Raw genomic sequence first — 23,941 nt, forward strand, 5'->3', positions numbered from 1 at the left:
ACGCAAAACTGTGAGACAACCTGGTCACCTACGGCTCTAAGCAATTAAAATGCATGTACATTTAATCTTATTCATAACCTTACCCTTATTCCAAAGCAAATACAAAATGTTGAGATATTTGTGTAGAATAATAGAAGATGTAATGCAGTTCCATAGTTTATCTGTGACATGCAATCATATTCAGTTGTACAGAGCCAGTTTGGCCTTGAAATGTTGCTAAAATGTAAAGAAGGCAGCATTGCACAGCAGCTTTGTTCATTTGTGCTGAATATTACACTCTTCTCATAGCTTCTTAGCTGTGGATCTGGGAACAAACGAACTATTTTGCCAAGTTGCATAGTGACGCACCAGGAGTTTATTAAAAGCTAGACAGAAATTTTACACTTTGCAATGCCTACAACATTATTGACTTTGCCTACTTGCTTAAATTACAATTTCAGGGGCATTAACCACGAGTTTAATGTTTGTCTTTGTGTTTCTTACTCTTTAAAGGTCACAAATAGTTATTTCAAACTATAGATGACCTTTTAACATTTTTACATGCATACTTTCATCATGTCATTCTCATTATGCCTTTCTCTTCCAACACTGCTCTCTCCTCTTCCTCCTCATCTCCAACCTCATCTCCTTAAATTAAGTCAAAGCTCTAACACATGAAAATGTACATAAATATGCTCAGTTACTCTCCATATTGTCACAATTACTTGTCAGCTGACTAGACATGTGACATGCAGATTAAACAGCTGACAACAAACCGGCTAAAGAAAAATAAATCTCATCCCTTCCATCTTGGGTACTTATAAAGAACTTTACTAAACTCAACTTCCCTAAACGTGTTTTGGATTTAAGGTGTGTATGTTGGTTTGGATATCACTCACCAATGGCCCCTTGGTTCTTGTCATCAGAGACGCTCCATAGCAGCTCTCTGTGAGCATTACTAAGGTTGGGTTGGACCAGTCGGACCAGTTGGTTCCAGCTGGCCTGGGTCACCACTGGCTCGCCGCCCTCCTCCCTTTGCTCCTGTAGGACACCAAATGCTCGCACCATCTTGTGCCTCTTAGCTCTCACTAGCTGCCGTACCTCTTCCTGTTGGAAATGATCATTTTCTTCTTAAATGACATGGAATGTGCAAAGGAAATCTACTGTATTCACAAAAGATGTGACATAAATTTATAGAAAAATAAGTACGTTTAATAAATAATTCCAAGATCCAGGCGCTGCTGTGACAAAGGAACTTTCGGGATACATCTTATTTGATTGAATTGACAAATATTAATCAGATCTGCTTGCCACTTTATATAAGTTGATATAATCTTACATGGCATATAGAGTATTTTGCAAAACCCTTTGCACAGCTTCTCAGGAGGTATGGAAAGTCATTGACTAATCAGACGTTTGGCGGTCAATCCCTGGCTGCTTCAGTCTGCATGTCAAAATACCTTTAGTCAAGATACTGAACCCCAAGTTGTTCTCTGATGTATACATCAGAGTGGCAATGCTTGTGTGAATGTTGCGTGATTTTGTACAATTCTAACGATCCTAAAAGTCAATATTGGCTCCAACGTCCTTTATTCTTTACCACGGCCTGATATTTCCTAGGCAAGCTTCCTTGTAGCTTTCCTGAAGTAGTCTTCATAAACAGTTCTCCAGGCTTCTTGGAGGAAATTCCATTTTATTAATGTTGAGGTCCTGGTTCTAGGGAGGCCAATCCATGACTGCTTGTGTTCCACCATGTGTTTTTCTAAAAATGCATGCTTTTATTGCATTGTCAGTGTTTTCGGGATCATTGCCATACTGAAAAATTAAGCCATCACCAAATAAATGGCCTGCCAGATGGTATTGCAATCAAATCTGACAGTGCATTTTTATGTACATAGTTTCATCAATTTTGACAAGATTCCCAACACCACCGGCTGAAATGCTCAAACTAGGACAGAACCTTTACTGTGATTTACAGATGGCTATAGACACTTACTGTACCCCTCTGCCAACTTCCTCTGAACATACTGATTTAAATTAAAAATTTCATTTTGGATTTATGATACCATAAGACCTGTCCCACTGATTTTCCGTTCAGTTTTTGTGGACTGTGGTATAGCTTAGCCTTTTCTCCTGGTTTCCCTCTCTTAAGAATGACTTCTTTATAGCTACGCTTCCACTGAGACTATTTGTAATAAGGCTTCAGTGAACAGTAGATAAATCAAATGCAGGTCCAGATACATCTCTCAAGTCCTGTGTCAAGTGTGTGTGGTTTTTTTTAATGCGGAGTGGCTCAAAACTTTTGCACAGTATGGTATTTTTTAAAGAAATTATAAAAATATAGAGAACCTGCACGGGAAACGGTCACATGGCTGTACCTTCAAGTATTTTTTATAGTTGTTGTATACGACAGCCAGGAAGACGGACATGAAGATGTAAGTGTTGATAAGGATGTACACAATGAAGAAGACTGCGAAGAAGAAGTTGGCGTTGTATGCTGGCATCCTGACAATAACAAGCAGAAAAAAAGAAGTCAGGCTAAGATACAAAGACAAATAGATACTAATAGAAAGATACTAGATACTAGAAGAAGAAAAACGGTTAGTGTTCACTTCCTTCTTCTTTTCTGTAAAGCTCAGAGAGTTCCCTCTCAAACCAAGAGGTCAGCGCCAGAAAGAAACACAAGAGTTTGTGTGGTTTGAAGTGCTATCTAAATAACAACACTACTTTTACTTCACAAACAGTTTCAAAATACATTATGTCAAATACACTAATAAAAATCTGAGAATTAGGATTATAACTGAGTTTGGCTGAATTGTGTTATTCATGTCATCTCCTTGCTGTTCAGACATCACGCCTTATTGATCATATAAACAATTCCAGTATTCAAGGAATACATGCACAACATTGAATGCAACACAAATTACATTCAGTGGGTTTCATCTGAACAAAAATTTTAACAGAAATGAGAAAATCTGCTAATTTTTTTTTAAATCAACTGTCCTTTTTCAAATATTAATAGTTGGTTCATCTCGCCCTATGACAGCTGGGATGGAATAGTTGGTTCAACGAGATAAGCACTATTAACAACAGTGCTGTTTCTTTCTTTCAGTCAGAGCCACTGAATGATGTATAAGATGATGTGAAGATGTCCAATTTAGATTAAAAAGACAGATCTGGATAAAAATGTGACATTTATGCCAGTTTTATATGTACAGTATGTGAGATAAAGTGCATCTTAATTGCTCTCCAAATATTTAATCATCTATCATTAATCTGTGAATCTATTTTCATCCATGTTTCATAGTCATCTTTGTCTACTTGATTTTGTTGATTGTTTGACAAAATGCACATAAAACTAAAGTGGAATGAACCAACACTACATTCCATTTTGCAATCACACGCAAAATCTGACTTCCACGTATTTTCACAAACTGAATCATCTCAAAGTAAATACTATATAAAGTAACGTCATGCAAACACAATCAGGGATTTAACGTACTTTAGAAAAAGGCATGCTTCATGAAGACTGAAATAATTGTAAATTGCTTGATCTCAAAGAACACAAATTGAGATTTACAATACAAACTTACATGACGTCAGGGCTATTGGCCGTGGTGACGAGGACGTACAAGTCAAACATGATTTCCAGGTAGCTGGTGAAATATGGTGTTCCATTTATGTTCGTCAAACCTCTAGAGAGAGAGAGAGAAAAAATACATACACTTAAAAACTATTGCTAAAACTCAAAAAAAGTCCTCTACTTTTTCACTAAAAACAAAACAAAGCAAAAAAACAGAACACATGGCCTCAGTAGAGCCTTTGGGAAAATGTTGACCATTGTCTAACTGCGCCAGGTGGTGTGGCTCTTTGACTGACCAGGAGAACATGTTTGTAAATGTTGCATAAGCTTAAAATCTTTGCTTATTTATATGGATGACATAGCTGGGTGTTTGCACAATTGCCTGTGCAAGCTCATGTTATAAATTACAATTTCACTGGTTGCATCATGCAAGATTTTATTACATAGAGAAAGAAAGAAATCCAGGTAATATATTTGGATTGGATCTCAGATCTTTACATGTATTCAGCTTGTTACAAAATGTCAGAGAATGACCCAGCAAGTCTGTCAAATCTGTTGTCTGTATGCTGCTTACTATTGTCCCTTTTACTCTCATTATTCCAGGCTTCTCACTACACTGCCTGAAAGCTATCATCTGTTACCTACCTGCCCATTATTCGTGTAGAGCGCTTTAGCTTTTGCAGGAAGTGTTTTCAAGTTGCATGGGTCTCAAAGACTCCCAAGTTATATGCAATGTAAATACAGCCTTTTAAAAGATAATAAACAGGCCAAAAAGATGTCACATATATGGAATGAAATAACTTGAATGATTCTAACTGAAAACAAGTTTAAAGAGAATTTGAAAACTGATGTCAAGAGCCAACCTCAGAATACAAAGGTACAGCTTTCTCACCGTTTGCCCAGCAACTTCAGCGCCATGAGGGCGAAGATGAGGATACTGAACATGAAGAGCAGGAAGACGTAGAAAATCTGAGGCAGAGCATTACGGATGCTCCTGAATGCTCTGCGGAGCTGAACACAAAGGAGCACACAGTGACACAGTTTTACATGCAAAAGCTCTTTCCTTATACACTTATCAACAATGTTTTCAAGTACCATTGGCTCGTGAAGTCAAACATTTACATGTTTAACAACATTATGTCTGCCTCAAACACTCCACAAATTCCTAACAGAGAAAAACTAAACATGATCCATTGATCAAACGGCAGAAAATTCATGACAGACAAAACACCACTTTGAGAGCCTTGATCACGTGAACACAAACAAATGCTCAAACTCTGACCAGATGTGAAAACATTTTCAAGTATGACTTAAACTGAATTTAGGACCAAAGCTTTCTACATGTCTGCAAACCACGAGTCACTTGGATTTCTGGGCAATTTGTCATTTACAACATACATGCATAAAACTTCTGTATGAGCCTAATCACCTCCAGGGCTGAGACTGGGAAAAAAACATGCCAAAAAATGTAGTGGTTAGTACTGTTGACACAGCAAGATGGTTCTTGGTTCTACCACTACTATGTTAGGTTAACTGGTGATTCTAAACTGGCCATGGATGTGAGATAGATAGTGTTTGAAGTACATCGAATAAAATATGCCTATCGAGCGGACAAGCATAGCAGCTGTAATGGTCCACTTGTGAAAATAGATTTGTTGGAGATTTTGTTTGACAACAAATCTGACTGCTGCACTGCCGGACAGGACAGGCAAAAAATAAAATAAATAAGTTAATTGTATAAATAATAGAAGTTAGTTTAATAAGACCTAAAAATTCGTTAAATAGAGCCATCTTGTGATGTCTCTGGAATATTTCTTACAGCCAAATCATTAATAATCCCCACAAACACATTATATTTGGTGTCAAAAAACACTGAGCTAATGAAGACGTCATATTTTGAGAATGAACTCCTAACGGGGATGATTTCTTCTTTAACATGTATTCTGATATATGTTATTTCTCTTAGTTTTCTTAGTAATTTCTCCTAATCTTCACTGTAGTACACAAAGTTTCTGAGTTTAACCCTAGGAATGTAATCATAGAAAGAAGACACCGAGACAGTCTATAGTAGAGCCATGAAAAATGTAACCAATGACCTACATTTGACTACAGTGCTTATCCTCACTTTACTTTTAGTGCTTCAAGCCTTCCCATATCAGTTCAGCAGAGCTAGTTCTCTCTAAAGGTGGTGCTCATTACAACTGAAATGGATCATCCTCTGGAGAGGATTTAATGAGGAAAAAAACGGAAAAAAATTGAAATGTTCATGGTAATGAAGCTTTCATTACTGACTGTGGATTGTTTAAACATTCAGCCATTACCTGCCGTCCCTCTGTGACGTTGACCAGTAGAAGCGGCCGCAGGACTCTGGACCAGCGAACACCATAATAATTTGCAGCTTTCAATGCTCCATAAATGATCATATCAACCAAAGTGAGCTAGTCAATGCACAAAAGAACAAAGTCATTTAATGGTAAATGGTAAACAGACTGGTTCTTATATAGTGCTTTTCTACTCTGAGCAATCAAAGCGCTTTATACAACTTGCCTCGTTCACCCAGTCGCACAAGCACTTTTTTCTATGCAAGTGCTTCTAACATTCACACACATTGAAAGAATACCAGCTTCAATGCTAGTATTTACTATCTATTTGCATTTCAAAGAGTCAGATGCAGTTCAAGATGCATATGTCAATACTTAAAGTGTTTCCATGACCAAACTAGCTAGATAAGAATAAACAGGATTATTCTAAAATGAAATTATTTGAGCAGTAGTAGAAGGACAGTCTTCTTTGAAATGAAAATGATTTCATATATAATACAAACAAAATAACAACTTATTCCAAATATTCCAGAAAATAAAAAGTTGTGCAAGAAAATTTGTGACTGAGAGCCTCAGAATCACTGAGTCACAAGGAAGCTTTACTACTTTGGTAGTGCTGAGAAAGCAACATCTTAGGCTAAAGGTTGTTTCACAACAAGAGGAAAGCCTTCTCAGCACATCCTGTCTCTGCAGCTCAGCACACGTTAACAGTTTCAGCTTTCAGACCCTAAACCAGGAAGTCCTCTGGGTGCACACTGCACACTCACCAACTGACAGGAATGTATAACCTCTTCCTAAGTACTTAGTCAAAAACATCTTTACAATGACTTGTTCTGGTTCTGTCTGAGTTAGAGGAGCCTTCTTCCAAAATCTTCCAATTAAAAATACATATATACTAATAATGTGTATAAACCCCTCCCACAATAATAATGCAGATTGGCACTCCTACCGTGAGGATGACAATGATGCAGATATTTTTGGGATCTTTCCAGAACTTGTCACGGAGAATCACCTTGGCATAGTGAATGACTCGAATGGTGAAGATGAGCAGACAGAGTATCTCCACCAGCATGGTGGCCTGAAAAACAACATAACACAACACATGACCATACTTCTGATAATAATTTAACTTCTTGGACTTCACAGTAGCTAGTCTATTTCACTGATCTCAGCTGCACTACTGTAATTGCTGTATAGACCATCATACTGTACAATACAATAATTATAGTTTTCCAACTGTTTATTAATACTTGCAATTGTATATCTACAACCTGTATAGTTTTCATATTTTTAAACATATGCATAACCTGTTCATAGCCTGCGCATACTTATAGTATATTCATAACATTCCTTCATACCTTGTACATGTAACATACTATAATAGATCCAAATTCTGTATTATATATTATTACTAAAGCACTTTCTGGATGGATGCAAACTGCATTTCGTTGCCATGTACTTGTGACATGTGCAATGACAATAAAGTTGAATTTTATTCTATTGTATTCTATTCTTCAGGACTGGTAAAATGTTGAATGGCCTGAAAATCTATTCAGTCTTTTTATAATAAAATGCTGAGGTGTAGACAGTAATTAGTATTTCTATTCATACAAGCCACAGAAGATTACATTAGAGTCAGTCAAAGTTAATGGTGTTATTAATTACTTTTACATTACCAGCTATTACTGAACTCCAATTTGGAATTTCAATGATTGCACATTTTACATATAGGTCAAGGGTCAAGTTCAAGGTCAAGTTCATTTATATAGCACATTTCCAAACCGTCCATACTGCACAAAGTGCATAACCATGTAAAATGCCACTGAAACAAATAAGATGTAAAACAATGATGCAGTAAAATATGGAAAAAATAAATAAAGTAAATCAATAAAAACAACTAAAACAACAACTAAGGCTGTTACAACCAAAATGTTTAGGTCAAAGTTTGTTAAAAGCCAGACGATAAAAATGTGTCTTCGGTAACGATTTAAACTGATCACGTGTTTGTGCAGATCTAATGCGGGATCTGCCACAGAGAAGGCTCAGTCGCCATGAGACTGATATAGAAAGACATAGAAAGACTGTAGCTACATCAAAATATAATATATACCCTAATACCACTATCTCCCAGTTTCATAAAAACTATAGCGGTGTGTAGTTGGTAACAAATTACTGCTGATAGAAAAGCAGCTTATTTTAAGTGATTAGAACATTATACTAGAACTAAACATCTTGAGCTGCTGCGTCTCAATCATTATCAAAGATCAGACATATGATAGTGTCTCCATAATAGACCTCATCCATCCAAGCGTATTGACTGTACTTGACTGTAACTCTTGTTGTGCTTTAGACACCTGTTGTGAGCTCGCCGTTCACTCTAGCCAGAACCAGCAGCAGTAAGGCTCACCAAGACTGGGGAGCAGACCAAGAAATACAATTGCCAGGTGCAGTCCAAAATGTTGGAGTTGAAGTCTGTCAAGCTCTGGGAGAAGTCTATTTATATAAAAATGGAAGAGGAATTATTGCTAATTCGCATTGTCAAGGAGTGAAGCCAAAAAAGGTGGCAGTAGATAAACCGTTACTCAAAAAGCCATCTCTAGACCCAGCAGTTTTAGCTAATTATAGGCCAATCTCAACCTTCCTTTCATATCAAACATCCTTGAAAGAGTAGTTGTCAAACAGCTAACAGATCATCTGCAGAGGAATGGCTTATTTGAAGAGTTTCAGTCAGGTTTCAGAGCTCATCACAGCACAGAAACAGCTTTAGTGAAGGTTACAAATGATCTTCTTATGGCCTCTGACAGTGGACTCATCTCTGTGCTTGTCCTGCTAGACCTCAGTGCAGCGTTCGATACTGTCGACCATAATATCCTATTAGAGCGATTAGAGCACGCTGTAGGTATTACAGGTACTGCTCTGCATTGTTTTGTATCATATCTAACTAATAGACTTCACACATTTTAATGCTTTGCAGATAACACACAGCTTTATCCATCCATGATACCAGATCTCACACACCAATTAGTTAAACTGCAGGAATGTCTTACTCCCGGAAAAGCCTTCAGCTAATCCAAAATGCTGCAGCAAGAGTCCTGACAGGGACTAGAAAGAGAGAGCAGATTTCCCCTCTATTGGCTTCTATTGCATTTAATATTTCTTCTTCAGTCACCTTTCTCAGTCACTATGTGTTAACAGACCTCTCTGCATTGAATCATACTCGTTATTAGTCTCTGTCTCTCTTCCACAGCATGTCTTCATCCTGTCTTCCTTCTCTCACCCCAACCGGTCGCAGCAGATGGCCCCGCCCCTCCCTGAGCCTGGTTCTGCTGGAGGTTTCTTCCTGTTAAAAGGGAGTTTTTCCTTCCCACTGTTACCAAAGTGTTTGCTCATAGGGGGTCATATGATTGTTGGGTTTTTCTCTGTATGTATTATTGTAGGGTCTACCTTACAATAAAAAGTGCCTTGAAAAAACTAACAAACAACAACAACAAAAACAAACAAACTAGTAAGAAAGTATGCTAGTTGTTTATTTAAACTGCTATATTTCACTTTTTTGCATTCATTAATTTTGCTACATACTTGCTAAATTTAACATCTGTATAAGTTTAATTACTAGTCAGCCTTTAAACCAAAATGAAACTTAGATTTACAAGAGCCCTCAGAACATCACTTAGTTAGTACTTAGTTTATATCAGAATAACTCTTATAGTGTTTTTTCATAGACTCTGCTTCAATCAGCATGACAGAGGCTCAGATATTTCAGATATATCAGTTCCAATACTGTCTGCATCTCTGAATTTTTCAAAAAGCACTTAGGATTGTTTGGACATTTGGCGCTGCTGACAAACCTTTTATTCCTCTCAGCACCCTTAGCCTGCACATTAAAAAGAGAAACTATAAAAACAGGACAGTGTCTCTGTGTGGCAGTTGCAGTCTTACCCATATAGGCAGAGGGTATACAGCTGGATCCTCGAAGATGGCAAGAGACAGATTGACCAGCATGAAGAAGTAGAGGAGTACCTTTAGGGCCCAATGATTATAGAGCATATACAGTCTGAAAATCCACACACAAAGTTGGATATTAGAGCAACTCACACTCATTATTCAATCCAAACTGCATGCTATAACTTAAAGTCCTCACATCCAAATGCATTTCACATTAGGGGGAAGTCATTTCACATCCCTCATAGTTTGCCATAGCAGATTGACTAATAAACAGGAGAAAATGTTGCATTTGCTGGGACAATATATTCTACATGAAAAATTATCCATTCAACAATGTTGATTTAAAGCTGTTATAAAGACTAATATGTATTTATTAAAAGTGAAATATAAAGTTATGACACCTTACAGTAAATATACAGAATAAAAAAAATACCAACCAGTCAGCACAGGCAAAGAAAGTCATCGTAAACAGAGCTAAAAGAAACTGTTCTAGTCTGACATGTTCAAACTGCTGGTCAAAAATTAAGAGGAGACGGAGAGGAGTGAAACATCTTCCAGGCTGAACAGATTAAATATACGTGTGTACAGAAATCAGCACAACAGAAATACAGCAGAGACAAACAAAATAATTATAGAATTTCCACATATTTAATATGGATGGATGGATGTGAAAGCCGCACCTGACAGCCTGAGGTGATGTGTCAAAGTAGACATTTCTGTTGTACTGGGCATCTGACACATAGATGGCAGCCAAGTTAAAATCCTGAAACACACAGAAGGGCATTTAAAGCATTTAAATATTACTCTCAATATAAGAAGATCTGCAAAATAAAAGGTATTTAACGCTGAAAAATTAACAAAAATTAAAACAAATCTACTATCTGATTGTCTTTTTTAGTTGCATATAGTTGTTTGTTTCCTTAATTCTCACATTTCCTTTGTCTGTTAGTGGATTGTTTTTTGTTTTTTCGGCCGGCTTGTGCGATACATATATGAATGGTATGAGATCAAGTGTAAACCATCATTATGGTATTATCCATAGGCACACTGGCTAAGGTACAGCATGAATTACAACAGCCTTACCTAAGCCATTTCTCTGTGTGAGATACAGCAGGCAAAATCAGTTTTGACCATGTGACAAACTGTTGCTATTGATAAGAAATTCTCACCAGAGAAACCATCCAATCCACACATGCAAAGAAATCAAAGCACAGATCCCGATAAATTATGTGTAATATAAGAAATGATACAGAAAACATACTGAACACACTAAGAAAGGGGTGTACAAAAAGGCATGGAAAGTCATGACACCAGCTGAATAATATCAGTAAGCAGTCCTGCCACTTGGTTCAAATTGATGTTGGTTCATTCAAACTGATGGCCTATAAAAACATGTCTTATAAGAAACATGGGTAAAACCAATGAGGACTCTCAAGACCTTTGAAGCCTTATTGTTGCAAAACATACTGAAAGCATTGGTTACAGAAGAATTTACAGAAGAAACTACTGAAGGTTCCAGTGAGCACTTTTGAAGCCAATATCCGGAAGTTGAAAGAACATTATTTCACCATAAACCGGCCACGACCAGGTGCTCACTGCAAGATTTCAGACAGAGAAACAAAGGCAAATGATAGTATGCATGTTCAATACATTTTCCACTCTGTCATTTCTCATTATTACACATAATTTATGGTAATCTGTGGTTAGATTTCTTTACATGTGTAGACCGAACTGGTTGTTATTGGCATCTGGTGAGAATTTTACATCAAAAGCACCTTTAGAAATATATTTACTTAGAAAATTGGTGGCACGTTCAATACTTATTTTACCCACTGTAATTATCAGCAGCTTCACCGAAAGGTTGAGGAAATGAAAACAACTTGCAGAAGCACAGACTCAGGGTCAGCAGTGACCTGCTAGACAGAACCTCAGTGATGGATCCTTGGTTCAGGGCCAATATACATCCCAAGCACCAAAAGACTAGTGCACTTAAACACAAAACTGTGTTTGAGGTCAAGTCTATGCTGTCTGATTAATTGGTGACCACAGTGCATGAGCCTGAAGGCTAGCAAAGAATAGTGCAACTGGTAAGAATCACTGGCAAGCAGGTCCTGAGCTGTGACGAGAGAGTTTTAAGGTGATTTACAGTGATTTAATATAGAAGGCAGTTCACTCAAATAGTGGAAGGAACATATAGATTGTTTGTTTCAAGCATTGAACCATCTGTCAAAAATGGTCCGTGAAAAAAAAGGGTCCCCTTTTTTTTTGTTTTTTAAACAGTCGTCCAAAGCTATCGAATAAAATCTATTTTATTTGTCAATGATTCACTTAATGCACAATAAATTCATCTTTAACAGAGAACTAACTAGGGAAGTTGGAAGCTGTATACTAGTGATGGGTGCTTTATGGGGCTTAAAGGACAAGAGTCCAACAGTTTACTGCAATCGTGGAATCATTTGCACGTTCTCCAGGCCATCCGCTGACAGAAAACCTGCACAATCACATTATAATCACTTGTAGTTGTGCAGGAGCGTCCAGCTGTGTCATACCTCTTCGCTTTTTGCTGTATTCCCTGTGTTTGAATTTCCTTTTCTTGCAGACGCTTCGGGAATGTTTTCATTCTTCTCTGATTCAGACATCTCTCAACACGACCGACACAAAACGTCCCAAAATGTTTCTTCTAACTTTTTAATGACTCTCGAAATGTCTCCAAACTTTCACTACCAGCTCCTCGGCGTTTCTAAGTGGTGAAAAAAAGAAAAACATATATCCAAACTTAGTTTAAGTCGCACTTTTTGACGTAAACGTCACATCAAGCGTCATCCACGAGATTCGCATCAGAGGATTTCTTTCCAGTGGCATAAAAATGACAACCGCTTGCCATCTATCTCAGCCTACTGATATCTGGTCAGAGCCGCTTCAAGTCTTGCTCCAATAAACCACGACTCTTGCTGACTTCACGGACCAGCGGAATGAATAAGGAGGAAAAAATACAGTGATGTGTAAAACAGGCTGATTACCATTAAACAAAGCAACAACAAACTATCTCATATTCCCTAATAACGAAGTTGCAGATAGCGAGTAAGTAATAGACTTACAAAACGCAAAATGTTACGTTTTAACCAGATTTAGAGTAGTTGACCAAATGTCTCAATGAAAATCAACAATAAATGCATAAAAGGTTGAAGATTTTTTTTAAACTTTGAATAAATAAGTAAAAGGAAAAATCCTATTTTCGAAGCATTGTTGCTACATGTCATTGTTACATGTCCCTTTTTATTCTTGTCCAATTAACCTCTACAATTTAATTTGTTCTATACTTATTCCTTTGTAGTGGTTTCTATAAAAGAATTATTTTTGGTGCTTTTTTCTTTTATGCCCACCGTTTTCACTGTTGAACTCGTATTACTATGCTGTTGTATTTTTCAGACATTACTCGGAGACAGTAAAAGCACCATGTGGTATCATGTGACTCAGCACGATAACGGAAACTGGGAGAAAGAGTCAGAGGCATTTCAAATAGTGGGAAAATTAGGAGAATATACAGAAATACAAGTTTTTGCGTTATTGTAGGGTCTTCATCCTACAATATAACGTAAGAAAACGTTTTTTTGAACATGCAATTTATTGAAAACAATGCTTAAACTGAAACAGGCTGTTTTACAGATGATCAAAATCTTAGAACCACATGCCTTTAAAATGCCAATTCTGTGCAAAAATGTGGTTTCGTTGTCATTTTCTGTCAGGTAGTCTCACTGTCATAACTTTCTGATGGCAAAGGCAAAAAAAAAGTTCCCTTTTTGAACGTGGTTGGGTTGTTGAACTGCATAAGCACGGTCTCTTGCAGCGTCGCTGCTGAGGTGGGATACAGTAAGACAGTCATTTGGAATTTCTTAAATGATCCTGAGTGATTTTGTTTTATCCAAATAAAATTGAATTCAATTCAATAAATTAATGATTAATTAATTAAAGAGCACTGACCTTTTTTATGTTTTTAGGAGTGAAGCTTTGTGGATGATCCTTAAGCCTGTTAGCTCATTTCTGCCATTTGTAGTTGAGATGTCATTCTTTCAGTTCATTTTTCAGAGCTTGTGACCACAGGTGATGGTAGATCGATCTGTAAATCGTCAGCTTCCACGCTGAGCTCTCCCTTCATCATAGCAGATGTGTACAGAATCCACATCACAACTAGTATGGTGAAATACTAGTTGTCTCTCAATCTTTAGCTCTTCCTCCTGAGACAGTAACTTGCTCCTGTTGTTCCTCCTTCAGCCCAAAGATCAAAGAGTTGGGGTATTTAACACCCCTAAGTGGGTACTCCATCTTTCCCCAACTGAAGAGCATGGCCTCAGATTTTGAGTTGTTAATTTTCATCCCAGTCACTTCACACGTGTTGCAAACTGCCCCAGTGTGAGCTGGATGTTGTTGATGAAGCTAAAAAAAAAAAGATACATCATCCATAAAAAGCTGAGATGAGATCCTGCAACCACCAAACCAGACACTCTTCACCACTTGGCTGCAACTGACCAAAGACGAGAGATGGTTATTTTATACATTTATTTTTTCCAAATAACTGCACTAACAGTTATCACCTAGGTTCTTGCTGATGATCTTGGAGCCCATTCCAGCATGGAGCAAGTCTTCAATTATGTCCCTTCAATCAACAGCTCTTTGGTCCTGCCCATGGTGGTGAGGTGGTTGGAGCAGCAGATATCAATTCAGTGGACATGTGTGCATTATACACATACGCTGAAATCAAAAGTATCTGTAATTGACTGATTGTAGTCAACCTGTACGAATTCTGGCTGGGTTGTAGGGGAACAGATTCCTATTTCACTCAATGACATACAAAACAACCTTTTAATGTATTTTTTAAGATTGTTTTTGTTGATATGTCTCTCTCAATTAAAATGAAGCTACCATAAAATTTATTGCTGTTCATTTTTTGTGAGCAAATTTTAAATTTCTTCAGGGGATCAAATAATTATTCCCCTGACTGGACCACCGGCTTGACATACTCAGTAAGCAAGAAACTTAAGGTAAGGGGAGATTCCAACAGATTTATTTGATATGGATATGAAAACAATCACATTTAATGAAACAATGTTTTTTTCTTAATGACAAGAAACAAATCATTTTGGATACATTTTTAACACAGTATTAATACTGTGGTTTTAAGTGTCTGCCCCAGTTGAAATAAAATTTGACTATTTGTGCTTTAGGTTAAGATAATTCTTGTTAGCAGCACTGACATCTATAATTTTAGGTGTTTAAACTGAATTGGTTAACATGAAGAAAAAAATACAATCTCCCAACAATACACTGTGAAGCTGAGTAAGTCCACCCTTTAAATCAACATAAAAAAAGTCTTAATCACGACATTTATTTTATTGAAATATACATTTCCATGTTTTTATTTACTTTAAATCACAACTTGAAACATCAATTTATTTTTAACTAACTCAAGAAAAGTGTCAAACTGTCCAACAAAACTGATTTTTTACAGCAATCGTTTCAAACTTGACATTCTCAAGTGGATGTGGATGGATGTGGATAGAGTACAGTCTTTATCAGTTAATGTGGGGCACAGTCGCCTGGAGGCTGATTTCTATCCTTCCATCATTCCAGGGACTTAAATAAAAATCAGTCTGGTCTCCCTTCAACAGTTTTCTTTTTGACTGCAACCTCAGAGCGCACCACACTCTTCATAGTTCTCTGCATTATCCATGTAGCCAGGTGGATAGTCACAAAGGCACCAGAGACGGCCCACAGCCAGTTCCTTCTGAGCCAGCTCTGAGGTTTCATGGTGACACCACTGCAGGGGAAGAAGAAAAACAGTATTTACTCACAAACACTTGGTATACAGAAAAACATGGCAGGGAAGCCAAATAAAATTGACCATTTTCACAGTTATTGGGAGGAAGAGTTTGTTTTTAATCACAGGTAAACAAAGGGTGTATGTCTCACTTGCTGCGGCACTGGGAAACTGAACCATCTGAACTGTGAGCTGCAAGGAAAAGGTAAGACTGCTGCTGACATGATAAATGCATTTAAAGCCACGATGAGAAAAAAGCCCTGCACTTTCCCTCCAAACAGCCACTTTGTTCTCACTGTTTCGATGATATCACATGTTTTAACGACAGTCCAGCCATACTACAAGTGTGATGACTGCAAAGTGGGGTGTACAAATACAGCTGCTCTGTGACGGCCTCAGAGGTTGTTTAAGAGAATATTGGGAGCAACAACACCATGAAGTCCAAAGAACACACCAGACAGGTCAGGGATAAAGGTATTCAGAAATTTAAAGGAGGCTTAGGCTACAAAAAGATTTCCCAAGCACTGTTCAAGCGATCATTCAGAAATGGAAGGAGTATGGCACAACTGTAAACCTACCAAGACAAGGCCGTCCACCTAAACTCACAGGCCGAACAAGGAGAGCGCTGATCAGAAATGCAGCCAAGAGGCCCATGGTGACTCTGGACGAGCTGCAGAGATCTACAGCTCAGGTGGGGAAATCTGTCCATAGGACAACTATTAGTCGTGCACTGCACAACGTTGGCCTTTATGGAAGACTGGCAAGAAGAAAGCCATTGTTAACAGAAAACCATAAGAAGTGCCGTTTGCAGTTTGCCACAAGCCATGTGGGGGACACAGCAAACATGTGGAAGAAGGTGCTCTGGTCAGATGAGACCAACATGGAACTTTTTGGCCAAAATGCAAAACGCTATGTGTGGCGGAAAACTAACACTGCACATCACTCTGAACACACCATCCCCACTGTCAAATATGGTGGTGGCAGCATCATGCTCTGGGGGTGCTCCTCTTCAGCAGGGACAGGAAGCTGGTCAGAGTTGATGGGAAGATGGATGGAGCCAAATACAGGGCAATCTTGGAAGAAAACCTCTTGGAGTCGGCAAAAGACTTGAGACTGGGGCGGAGGTTCACCTTCCAGCAGGACAACGACCCTGAACATAAAGCCAGGGCAACAATGCAATGGTTTAAAACAAAACACACCCATGTGTTAGAATGGCCCAGTCAAAGTCCAGATCTAAATCCAATCGAGAATCTGTGGCAAGATCTGAAAACTGCTGTTCACAAACGCTGTCCATCTAATCTGACTGAGCTGGAGCTGTTTTGCAAAGAAGAATGGGCAAAGATTTCAGTCTCTAGATGTGCAAAGCTGGTAGAGACAGACCCTAAAACACTGGCAGCTGTAATTGCAGCAAAAGGTGGTTCTACAAAGTATTGACTCAGGGGGCTGAATAATTACGCACACCCCACTTTTCAGTTATTTATTTGTAAAAAATGTTTGGAATCATGTATGATTTTCGTTCCACTTCTCACGTGTACACCACGTTGTGTTGGTCTTTCACGTGGAATTCCAATAAAATTGATTCATGTTTGTGGCTGTAATGTGACAAAATGTGGAAAAGTTCAAGGGGGCCGAATACTTTTGCAAGCCACTGTAACTCTGACACTCATTCTATTTCAATTGATTACATATCAGATGTTTCTAAAAATTGACTGCAGTCCACCTGTGATAAATTCAGTTGATTGGACATGACTGGGAGAGGCACACAATTGTCTATATAAGGTCCCATATGTAACAGTGCACATTGGCGCACAAACCAAGCCGTAAAGTCCAAGGAATTGTCTGTAGACCTCTGAGACAGGATTGTATCGAGGCGCAGATCTGAGGAAAGGTATAGAAAAATTTCTGCATCTGCAAAGGTACTTATATAGATAGCTTGGCTAAGTACTTGCTCAAAGGAGGTCATTTGCTTTATCAGTATTACTGTAGGATATTGCCGAGTTGTTGTAGGTTAGATTTGGTGCCATATAAATACAATTAAATAGAATGTTACATTATCTTGATAGTTTTCATTCTTGAATATCTTCACCTGTTAAATTATAAAAAAAAATCTCTAAGTTTTGAAAATATAAAATAGATGGATAAAACTTTACACTTTGACCACTCAGACCAAAAAATCTATTCCCTGTAAACATTTATTCATTCATTTGGGTGTGACTCTTATCAGCTTTTTGGGCTGAGTTCTAGTGGGGGATGGGATGATGTCTGTGGAAATTTGTGACAGAACTGAGCACGGCAGCTGCACAGCAAACTGAAACTTCCAGGAAACAGGACATTAGAGGACTACCAATAAAAATTATGTCTGACTCCAGTCTATTTACACCTACAGGCGAGCTGCCACTCTTTTACTGATAAGGATATACACATCCTGGACGGTGGTTTGGAGTCAAGGAGGCCATTTACGAAAAAGGGAAAGACGATCTCTGAATCAAGGAGGGGGCCTGAGGGTAAATCTTTCATCATCTTATGATGCTGCCTTGCCAGTAATCAAATAACCTGCTGGAATAATCAGATGGCCAAAGGGGAAACTGAAGCCACTAACATCAAGACAAGAAATCTCCTTCCGTGCATGGAGGGTTAGCCCCAAATCCAGCACCCTGAGACTGTATGCAAAGTGGAAGGAAGATGAGAACTAGTCAGTGTCAGAACTACTATCCAGGATGAGACAACAAAGATTTAGTTTTTTGTTAGTTTGTTTTAGTTTAGTTTAGATGTATTCACTATAGTTTAGTGAATACCTCTTGCAGCAGAATCCCGAGAGAAGAGAAGCAGGAAAAGGAACCATCACGGAAGGATGGGAGCCTGCACGGTATGTGCCACCGTCAGACAGAAGAAGAGACTGACATCCACAAATCCTGTCAGTGGCTGGACAAAGCTGAACTGAAAGACAGCACAGAGACAGCACTAATATGGCAGAATAGGAACAAGACCCCGTAGGCTGTACAGAGATGCTAATGAGAAAATTTCAGCACATAGCAACAAGGTGCAAGATGCTAGCAGGTATGGCATACATAGAACACCATAACCAAATGTCCCCTTAGGGTAGTTGAGAATGACCGAGTTAAGATCCTGTGGGACTTGCAGATACAGACAGAAAAACTGGTGATGGCAAACCAAGAGGAAGACAGCTGTAGTGACAGATGTAGCTATACTGAATGATAGCAGCTCGAGAAGTGCCAAGAGCTGAGAGGAGAGCTCAAGAAGATGTGGAGATTGAAAGCAGCAGTAGTCCTCGTTGCAACTGGAACACTCAGGGCAGTGCCCCCAACACACACCCACCCACACAAATACACTTCTCAAGCCCCCAGAGGTCCTGCGCAGCATCTTTGTTGTCATTCAGTATAGCTATATTTTATCACTACAGCCGTCTTCCTCTGCTTGTCCATCACTACGATGTTAGGCTGTTAGCCATCACCGGTAGGGATGGGTACCGGTATCCGGTGCCATTCTGACATAAACGGTAGTAACCAGACTATCCAAGGATAGTAGGCGGGCCCAGGTAAGTACGTTCTTTTAGAGCAGAGTTACAGATTAAAAATGCCCAAGGCGAAGCGGTCAAAAGTCTTGCTGTACTTCACAGCAAAAGATGCAAACTCAGCAGCCTGCAACAAGTGCTTTAAGGTGATACTGTGCAAAGGAGGTAACTCCTCAAATCTGATGAAAAACCTGGCCCCTAGCCCTGCCAGTGTAGCAGAAATGATGATGGATGATGATGGCGGCAGCAGCCGTTCTTCTCTGGGTGAGTAGCTTAATGTTGTTCGTGTGTAATTTATGTTGAGTAGGCTAACCACGTTATTAAATTAATGCACGTAAGGTGAACTAGCAAACACCGTCGTAGTTACATGCGGCTGTCTTGTTATTTGATAGAGTGATACCATATATGCCCTATAGCTGCAGAAAAGGCTAACACTGTTATCTTTTTACAAAAAAAAAAACAGCTAAACATGAGAGGTTTTAGGACAAATTTTGTGTTTTCCATTGTTTAAGCACCGGTTCCAACCAAAGGAGGTATGTTGTATCAACAGAAAAGGCTAACTTGGTTATCATTTTGCAGAAAAAAAGAGACTGCTAAAAATAAAAACATAAAAGCTTTTTGGACAAAGTTTGTGTTCTCCATTCTTTAAGCACCGGTTCGAGCACTGTTTAAGCACCGGCACCATTTCAAATGTACCGGTTTGGCACTGGTATTGGATAAAACCTAAATGATACCCATCCCTAATCACCTGTTTATCTATCTGTATCTGGAAGACCCACAGGATCTTGGCTTGTGTCCCATTTTGACCTCGGGACTTCCAGGCCATAATCGGCTCAGAAGTTAAAGTATACTATGCCAGCTATTTGGTTATGGCGCCTCATGTATGCCCTGCACCCTGCTGTTATGTGCTGGATTGTCTCTGGGGCATCTTTACACAGCCTGCACTGGGGATCTTGCCTGGTGTGGCAGCCCCCAGCCTCTATGAATCTTGTGCATACAGCTTGTCCTGTGCTGCCATGACTAGTGCCTCTGTGCTGTCCTTCAGTCCAGCTTTGTCCAGCCACTGACAGAGGAAGTGGCTGACATCCAGAAATCCTGTCTGCCGGTGATACATACCACGCAGGGGCCTCTGGCTCCATGACAGATTTTCTACTTGCTCCTTTTTTTCTTTCTTGGGTTTCTGCTGTCTGAGGTATTCACTAAGCACATTGTTCGTTGTGGCCATGATCCTGATGTGAATGTTTATCATCTCATCCTGGACAGTGGTTCTGTACTGTTTGGCATACAGTCTCAGGGTTCTAGTCTTGGGGTGAAACCCTTTGTCCTTGGTGAGCTGCTTCCTTGTCTTGATGTCAGTGGCGTCTGTCTCCTCCTTTAGCCAGCTTATTATCCCAGTAGGCTACCCAATCCCAGTGTTGATTACCTGGATCTTGTTCTTTCCATTCAGCTGACTTCTCTGGACTTGCCTGACCCTCTGCAGGTACTTGGTAATTGCGCCTCTCTTTACCTTTTGTTACCTTCTGACTACACTTCTCCAGTCCGAAAGACATTCTGATGTTGTTGCTGTAGATCCTCGTGGTGTGGATGAATGAATCAATGTCTGTTTAAGCATACAGCTTGATGTCATCCATGTAGAGGAGGTGGCTGACGATTGCCCCATTCTGTAATTGGTCTCCATAGCCAGTCTTGTCAATGACCTAACTGAGGGGGTTCAGGCCAATGCAGAACAGCAGTTGGAAAAGAGGAACTCCTTGGTAGACCCTGCACTTCATGGTAACTTGTGCTATTGGTTCAAAGTTGGCCTCTAGAAGCTACTAAATGTTTTGCTGTCTCTCTAAATGCTGGGTATCAAAGATTCCATAGGTCCCACATCGTCTTCATGTAACGCCTTCCGCTGGGGTTAATTATGTAGTAGCATGCCAACAGTTTTCATTTCTTCCCCACTTATGTCTTCCGGTTCCGTTAACCCACTTCTCATCTGTGTGTCATGGTTTCCCAACACCTGACGTGGACCTTGTCCACATCCTGTCTGAGCTGGTATGGCTTCAGTTATCTCTGTCTTTCTCATATCCAAGGTAGCTTGGTTAGCATAGGGAATCTCGCCTAGGGACCCTTACTGGATACAGACACCCAAGAAAACACCATGAAAGGTCAGGTGTGCAGTAGAGTATTAAACTTTGTGTGTAGGGACTTCAGGTTGAACACCCAAGCTGAGGATGTCAAAGAGCTACCGAATGAGGCAGAGCAGTGTGAACACTGGGTGGTAGAGAGGCTGCAGACAGATTGGCCAAGATGATAAACTTTAAATTTCTACTTCTCCAATAGCTTATAGAAATCTATTTATTTTTGTTGTAGCCATCTGGGTAATCAGTTTTATAATGCAGGCAGTAACCGGTCTTTATTTTCACATTACTAACACGACACATTATCCAAAGTTAATTTTTTTTATTTTTCCATTATGCTCTTCTTCTACAATAATTAAAATTATTCAGATATTGTTTTCTATAATTCCGTTCAAAAATATATCTTACCTTCACAACCTATACTGAAATAATCAAAATAACTCATAAAAAACCCTCCAAATTTAATCTTAAAAATGTAACTTATAATTGGGGAAAATAGCTGAAATTTAACAAGTTAACTTTTTCAAGATATGACTTCTTTGCCATTATTTCTGTTGTTGCAGGATGGGATCATAATCTTCCCTGTAGTATCAAATATCAGTTATTTTCTTTGGTACTGGAATTGAGTTAATTTGTAGAGTTGTTCGTTTGTTTTTTAAATTAAACTACAGCCTGTACATACTTATAGTTATAGAATATTCACAACATACTTCATACCGTGTACATTATAACATACCATAATAGACCCATTTCTGTAATATACTCACATATCTATATTATTGCTAATATATATTGTAATATATCTATATCACTAAAGCACTTCTGGATGGATGCAAACTGCATTTCGTTGCCCTGTACCTGTGCATGTGCAATGACAATAAAGTTGAATTCTATTCTATTCTATTCTATTCTAAATTGGAGCACCAACTTGTGAAAATCTGAAAATACAACTAAAGGTAGATGAAACTGCTCTGAGTTTTACAAACCCTTTGTGTGCTCAGTTATACAAACTCTCAAGGGCAGAAAAACTTAGCACGTTTTCTTCAGGTGTTTTTAACAGTTTCATACCTCAGTGCGGGTTACTTGCTCTTGTGAGCAACAGCTGGAGGAGGAGAAGGAAGAGCAGATGCAGGAGGGGAAACGTAGGTAACAATGCCAGGTTCAGGAATATACTCATCTCCGTCTTTGCGTAGCAGTGGGCTTCCCTTCAGATTGTACCAGCCCCAGTGGATCAGCCCCAGACTTGTGCCCATCACAATCAATACTTTGTAGTTACTCCACAAATCCCGCAGACCCATAACTAAGATGCTAAAAAAAAATCCAAAAGATGATCACTACATTCATATAGACAGTTAATATGATTCTTACTTCAAGTAGTAACTAGTCAAATAATATATACTGAAATGGAAGTGGACTTAAAGTACAAGGCAGCATTAAAGGGAAAGTACGCTTATAAGTAATAGTTGAGTGACAATCATTTTCCATCACTGGTCATTCAAAGGTCAAGTGTGCAAAAAAGAAACAAATATCAATTGATCAAAAGACTATACTCTGAGTCTAACTATTTTTGCTGGAAGATCCTGACAAGTCCAGTAAAAAGCAAAGTAAAGCAAGTAAACAAAACTACTGCCTATGTATAGAATTATAGGAACACTGACATTCAATCGATTTCTTATTTAGAACGATACACGTACACCCATGCAAAGGATATTGTAAAGTTTTACTCAATGAGACACCAGCAATGTTACAACGCAATAAGGAACTGATTCATATCTATTATCTTCATATCTATTTAACATGCTCACAGTTTAGTTTAGGAAGCCAGCTCAACCCCATCGATTATCTGTATTGAAATTGCACAAGAAAATTAAAGTTAATCAAAATTAAAATGAACAACACAAACTAACCTGTGGTGACATAAGAGAAGCCCTCACCTTCAGAATTCATCTGTGTTTTCTATGCTGAAGATCACTAAACATGTGCCTGAACGCAACTTACGTTAATTATAAGCATAATTGCTCAAAACCTTAGTGCTAAATACTAACACGCTTATTGTTATTAATTATTGTGTTTTTCATGGAATCCAAATTGAAATAAACACCTTTAAATGTGCCGCTGATGTTATAAATATTTTTTTTTACTCAGGCAACACATTGGAAGCCTGAAATAATCATGTGACTGTGTAACCATCGGCTATTGGTTGAGTTTTGCATTCCTAGTGAAAAGTTTTTTTTGTTTGTTTTTTTGAATACGCTTTATTGACAAAGCACAAAATACAAATACAAAATAGCAAACACAATGTCAGGGGGTTTGTATAAAAAAACAAAATAGTGAAAAGGTTTTGATATATGACTGCATCCATAAAACATCGTCATTTCGTAATTATCTCGGTGTATATACAAAAATGTATCGCCTGTACAACATTTGATGCGCTACAGTAGTGGTGGCTAGATGAAGTGTTGTAACCCTTTTGGTGTGTCGCTCAATAGTGACATCTCCTGGATTTAAAAAAATCAGTGCAGGTAACCTGGATAAAGAGTGTGGTGAGAGACTGAGCTATGTTCAATTTTTTTTCTGCCAAATGAGGGATGAATGTTCCTGTTTACATAACAAGCTGATGGTAAAGCGCTGAATGAAAAAAAT

The 23,941-nt window shown here is 38.6% G+C and overlaps 1 protein-coding gene and 1 long non-coding RNA gene across 3 annotated transcripts in view; both read right to left on the reverse strand.

Annotated features, from left to right (window-relative positions):
- tpcn3 (two pore segment channel 3) overlaps window positions 1-12,773 on the reverse strand; it is a 32,439-nt gene extending 19,666 nt beyond the window's left edge. Inside the window, exons 1-9 of the mRNA XM_082536488.1 lie at window positions 12,378-12,773; window positions 10,509-10,591; window positions 9,823-9,937; window positions 6,833-6,961; window positions 5,884-6,000; window positions 4,455-4,573; window positions 3,573-3,674; window positions 2,358-2,484; window positions 879-1,086 (exon numbers count right to left, since the gene is read on the reverse strand). Of these exons, the coding sequence (XP_082392614.1) occupies window positions 879-1,086; window positions 2,358-2,484; window positions 3,573-3,674; window positions 4,455-4,573; window positions 5,884-6,000; window positions 6,833-6,961; window positions 9,823-9,937; window positions 10,509-10,591; window positions 12,378-12,467 (1,090 nt within the window). The 5' untranslated portion in view covers window positions 12,468-12,773. The remainder of the gene's footprint in view (window positions 1-878; window positions 1,087-2,357; window positions 2,485-3,572; window positions 3,675-4,454; window positions 4,574-5,883; window positions 6,001-6,832; window positions 6,962-9,822; window positions 9,938-10,508; window positions 10,592-12,377) is intronic.
- A 2,095-nt stretch (window positions 12,774-14,868) lies between these two features.
- On the reverse strand, window positions 14,869-23,282 carry LOC309707915. Of its 2 annotated transcripts, none has more exons than XR_014277118.1 (3): window positions 23,206-23,282; window positions 22,367-22,606; window positions 14,869-15,643 (listed from the first exon to the last, which is right to left on the reverse strand). It is a non-coding gene; the product is annotated as an uncharacterized lncRNA (long non-coding RNA). The 2 variants fall into 2 exon arrangements; XR_014277119.1 differs by lacking the exon at window positions 23,206-23,282 and adding an exon at window positions 23,104-23,195.
- Between the last annotated feature and the right edge of the window lie 659 nt (window positions 23,283-23,941).

Source organism: Aulonocara stuartgranti, assembly GCF_965226115.1.
Source record: "Aulonocara stuartgranti genome assembly, chromosome: 6".
Taxonomy (NCBI): domain Eukaryota; kingdom Metazoa; phylum Chordata; class Actinopteri; order Cichliformes; family Cichlidae; genus Aulonocara; species Aulonocara stuartgranti.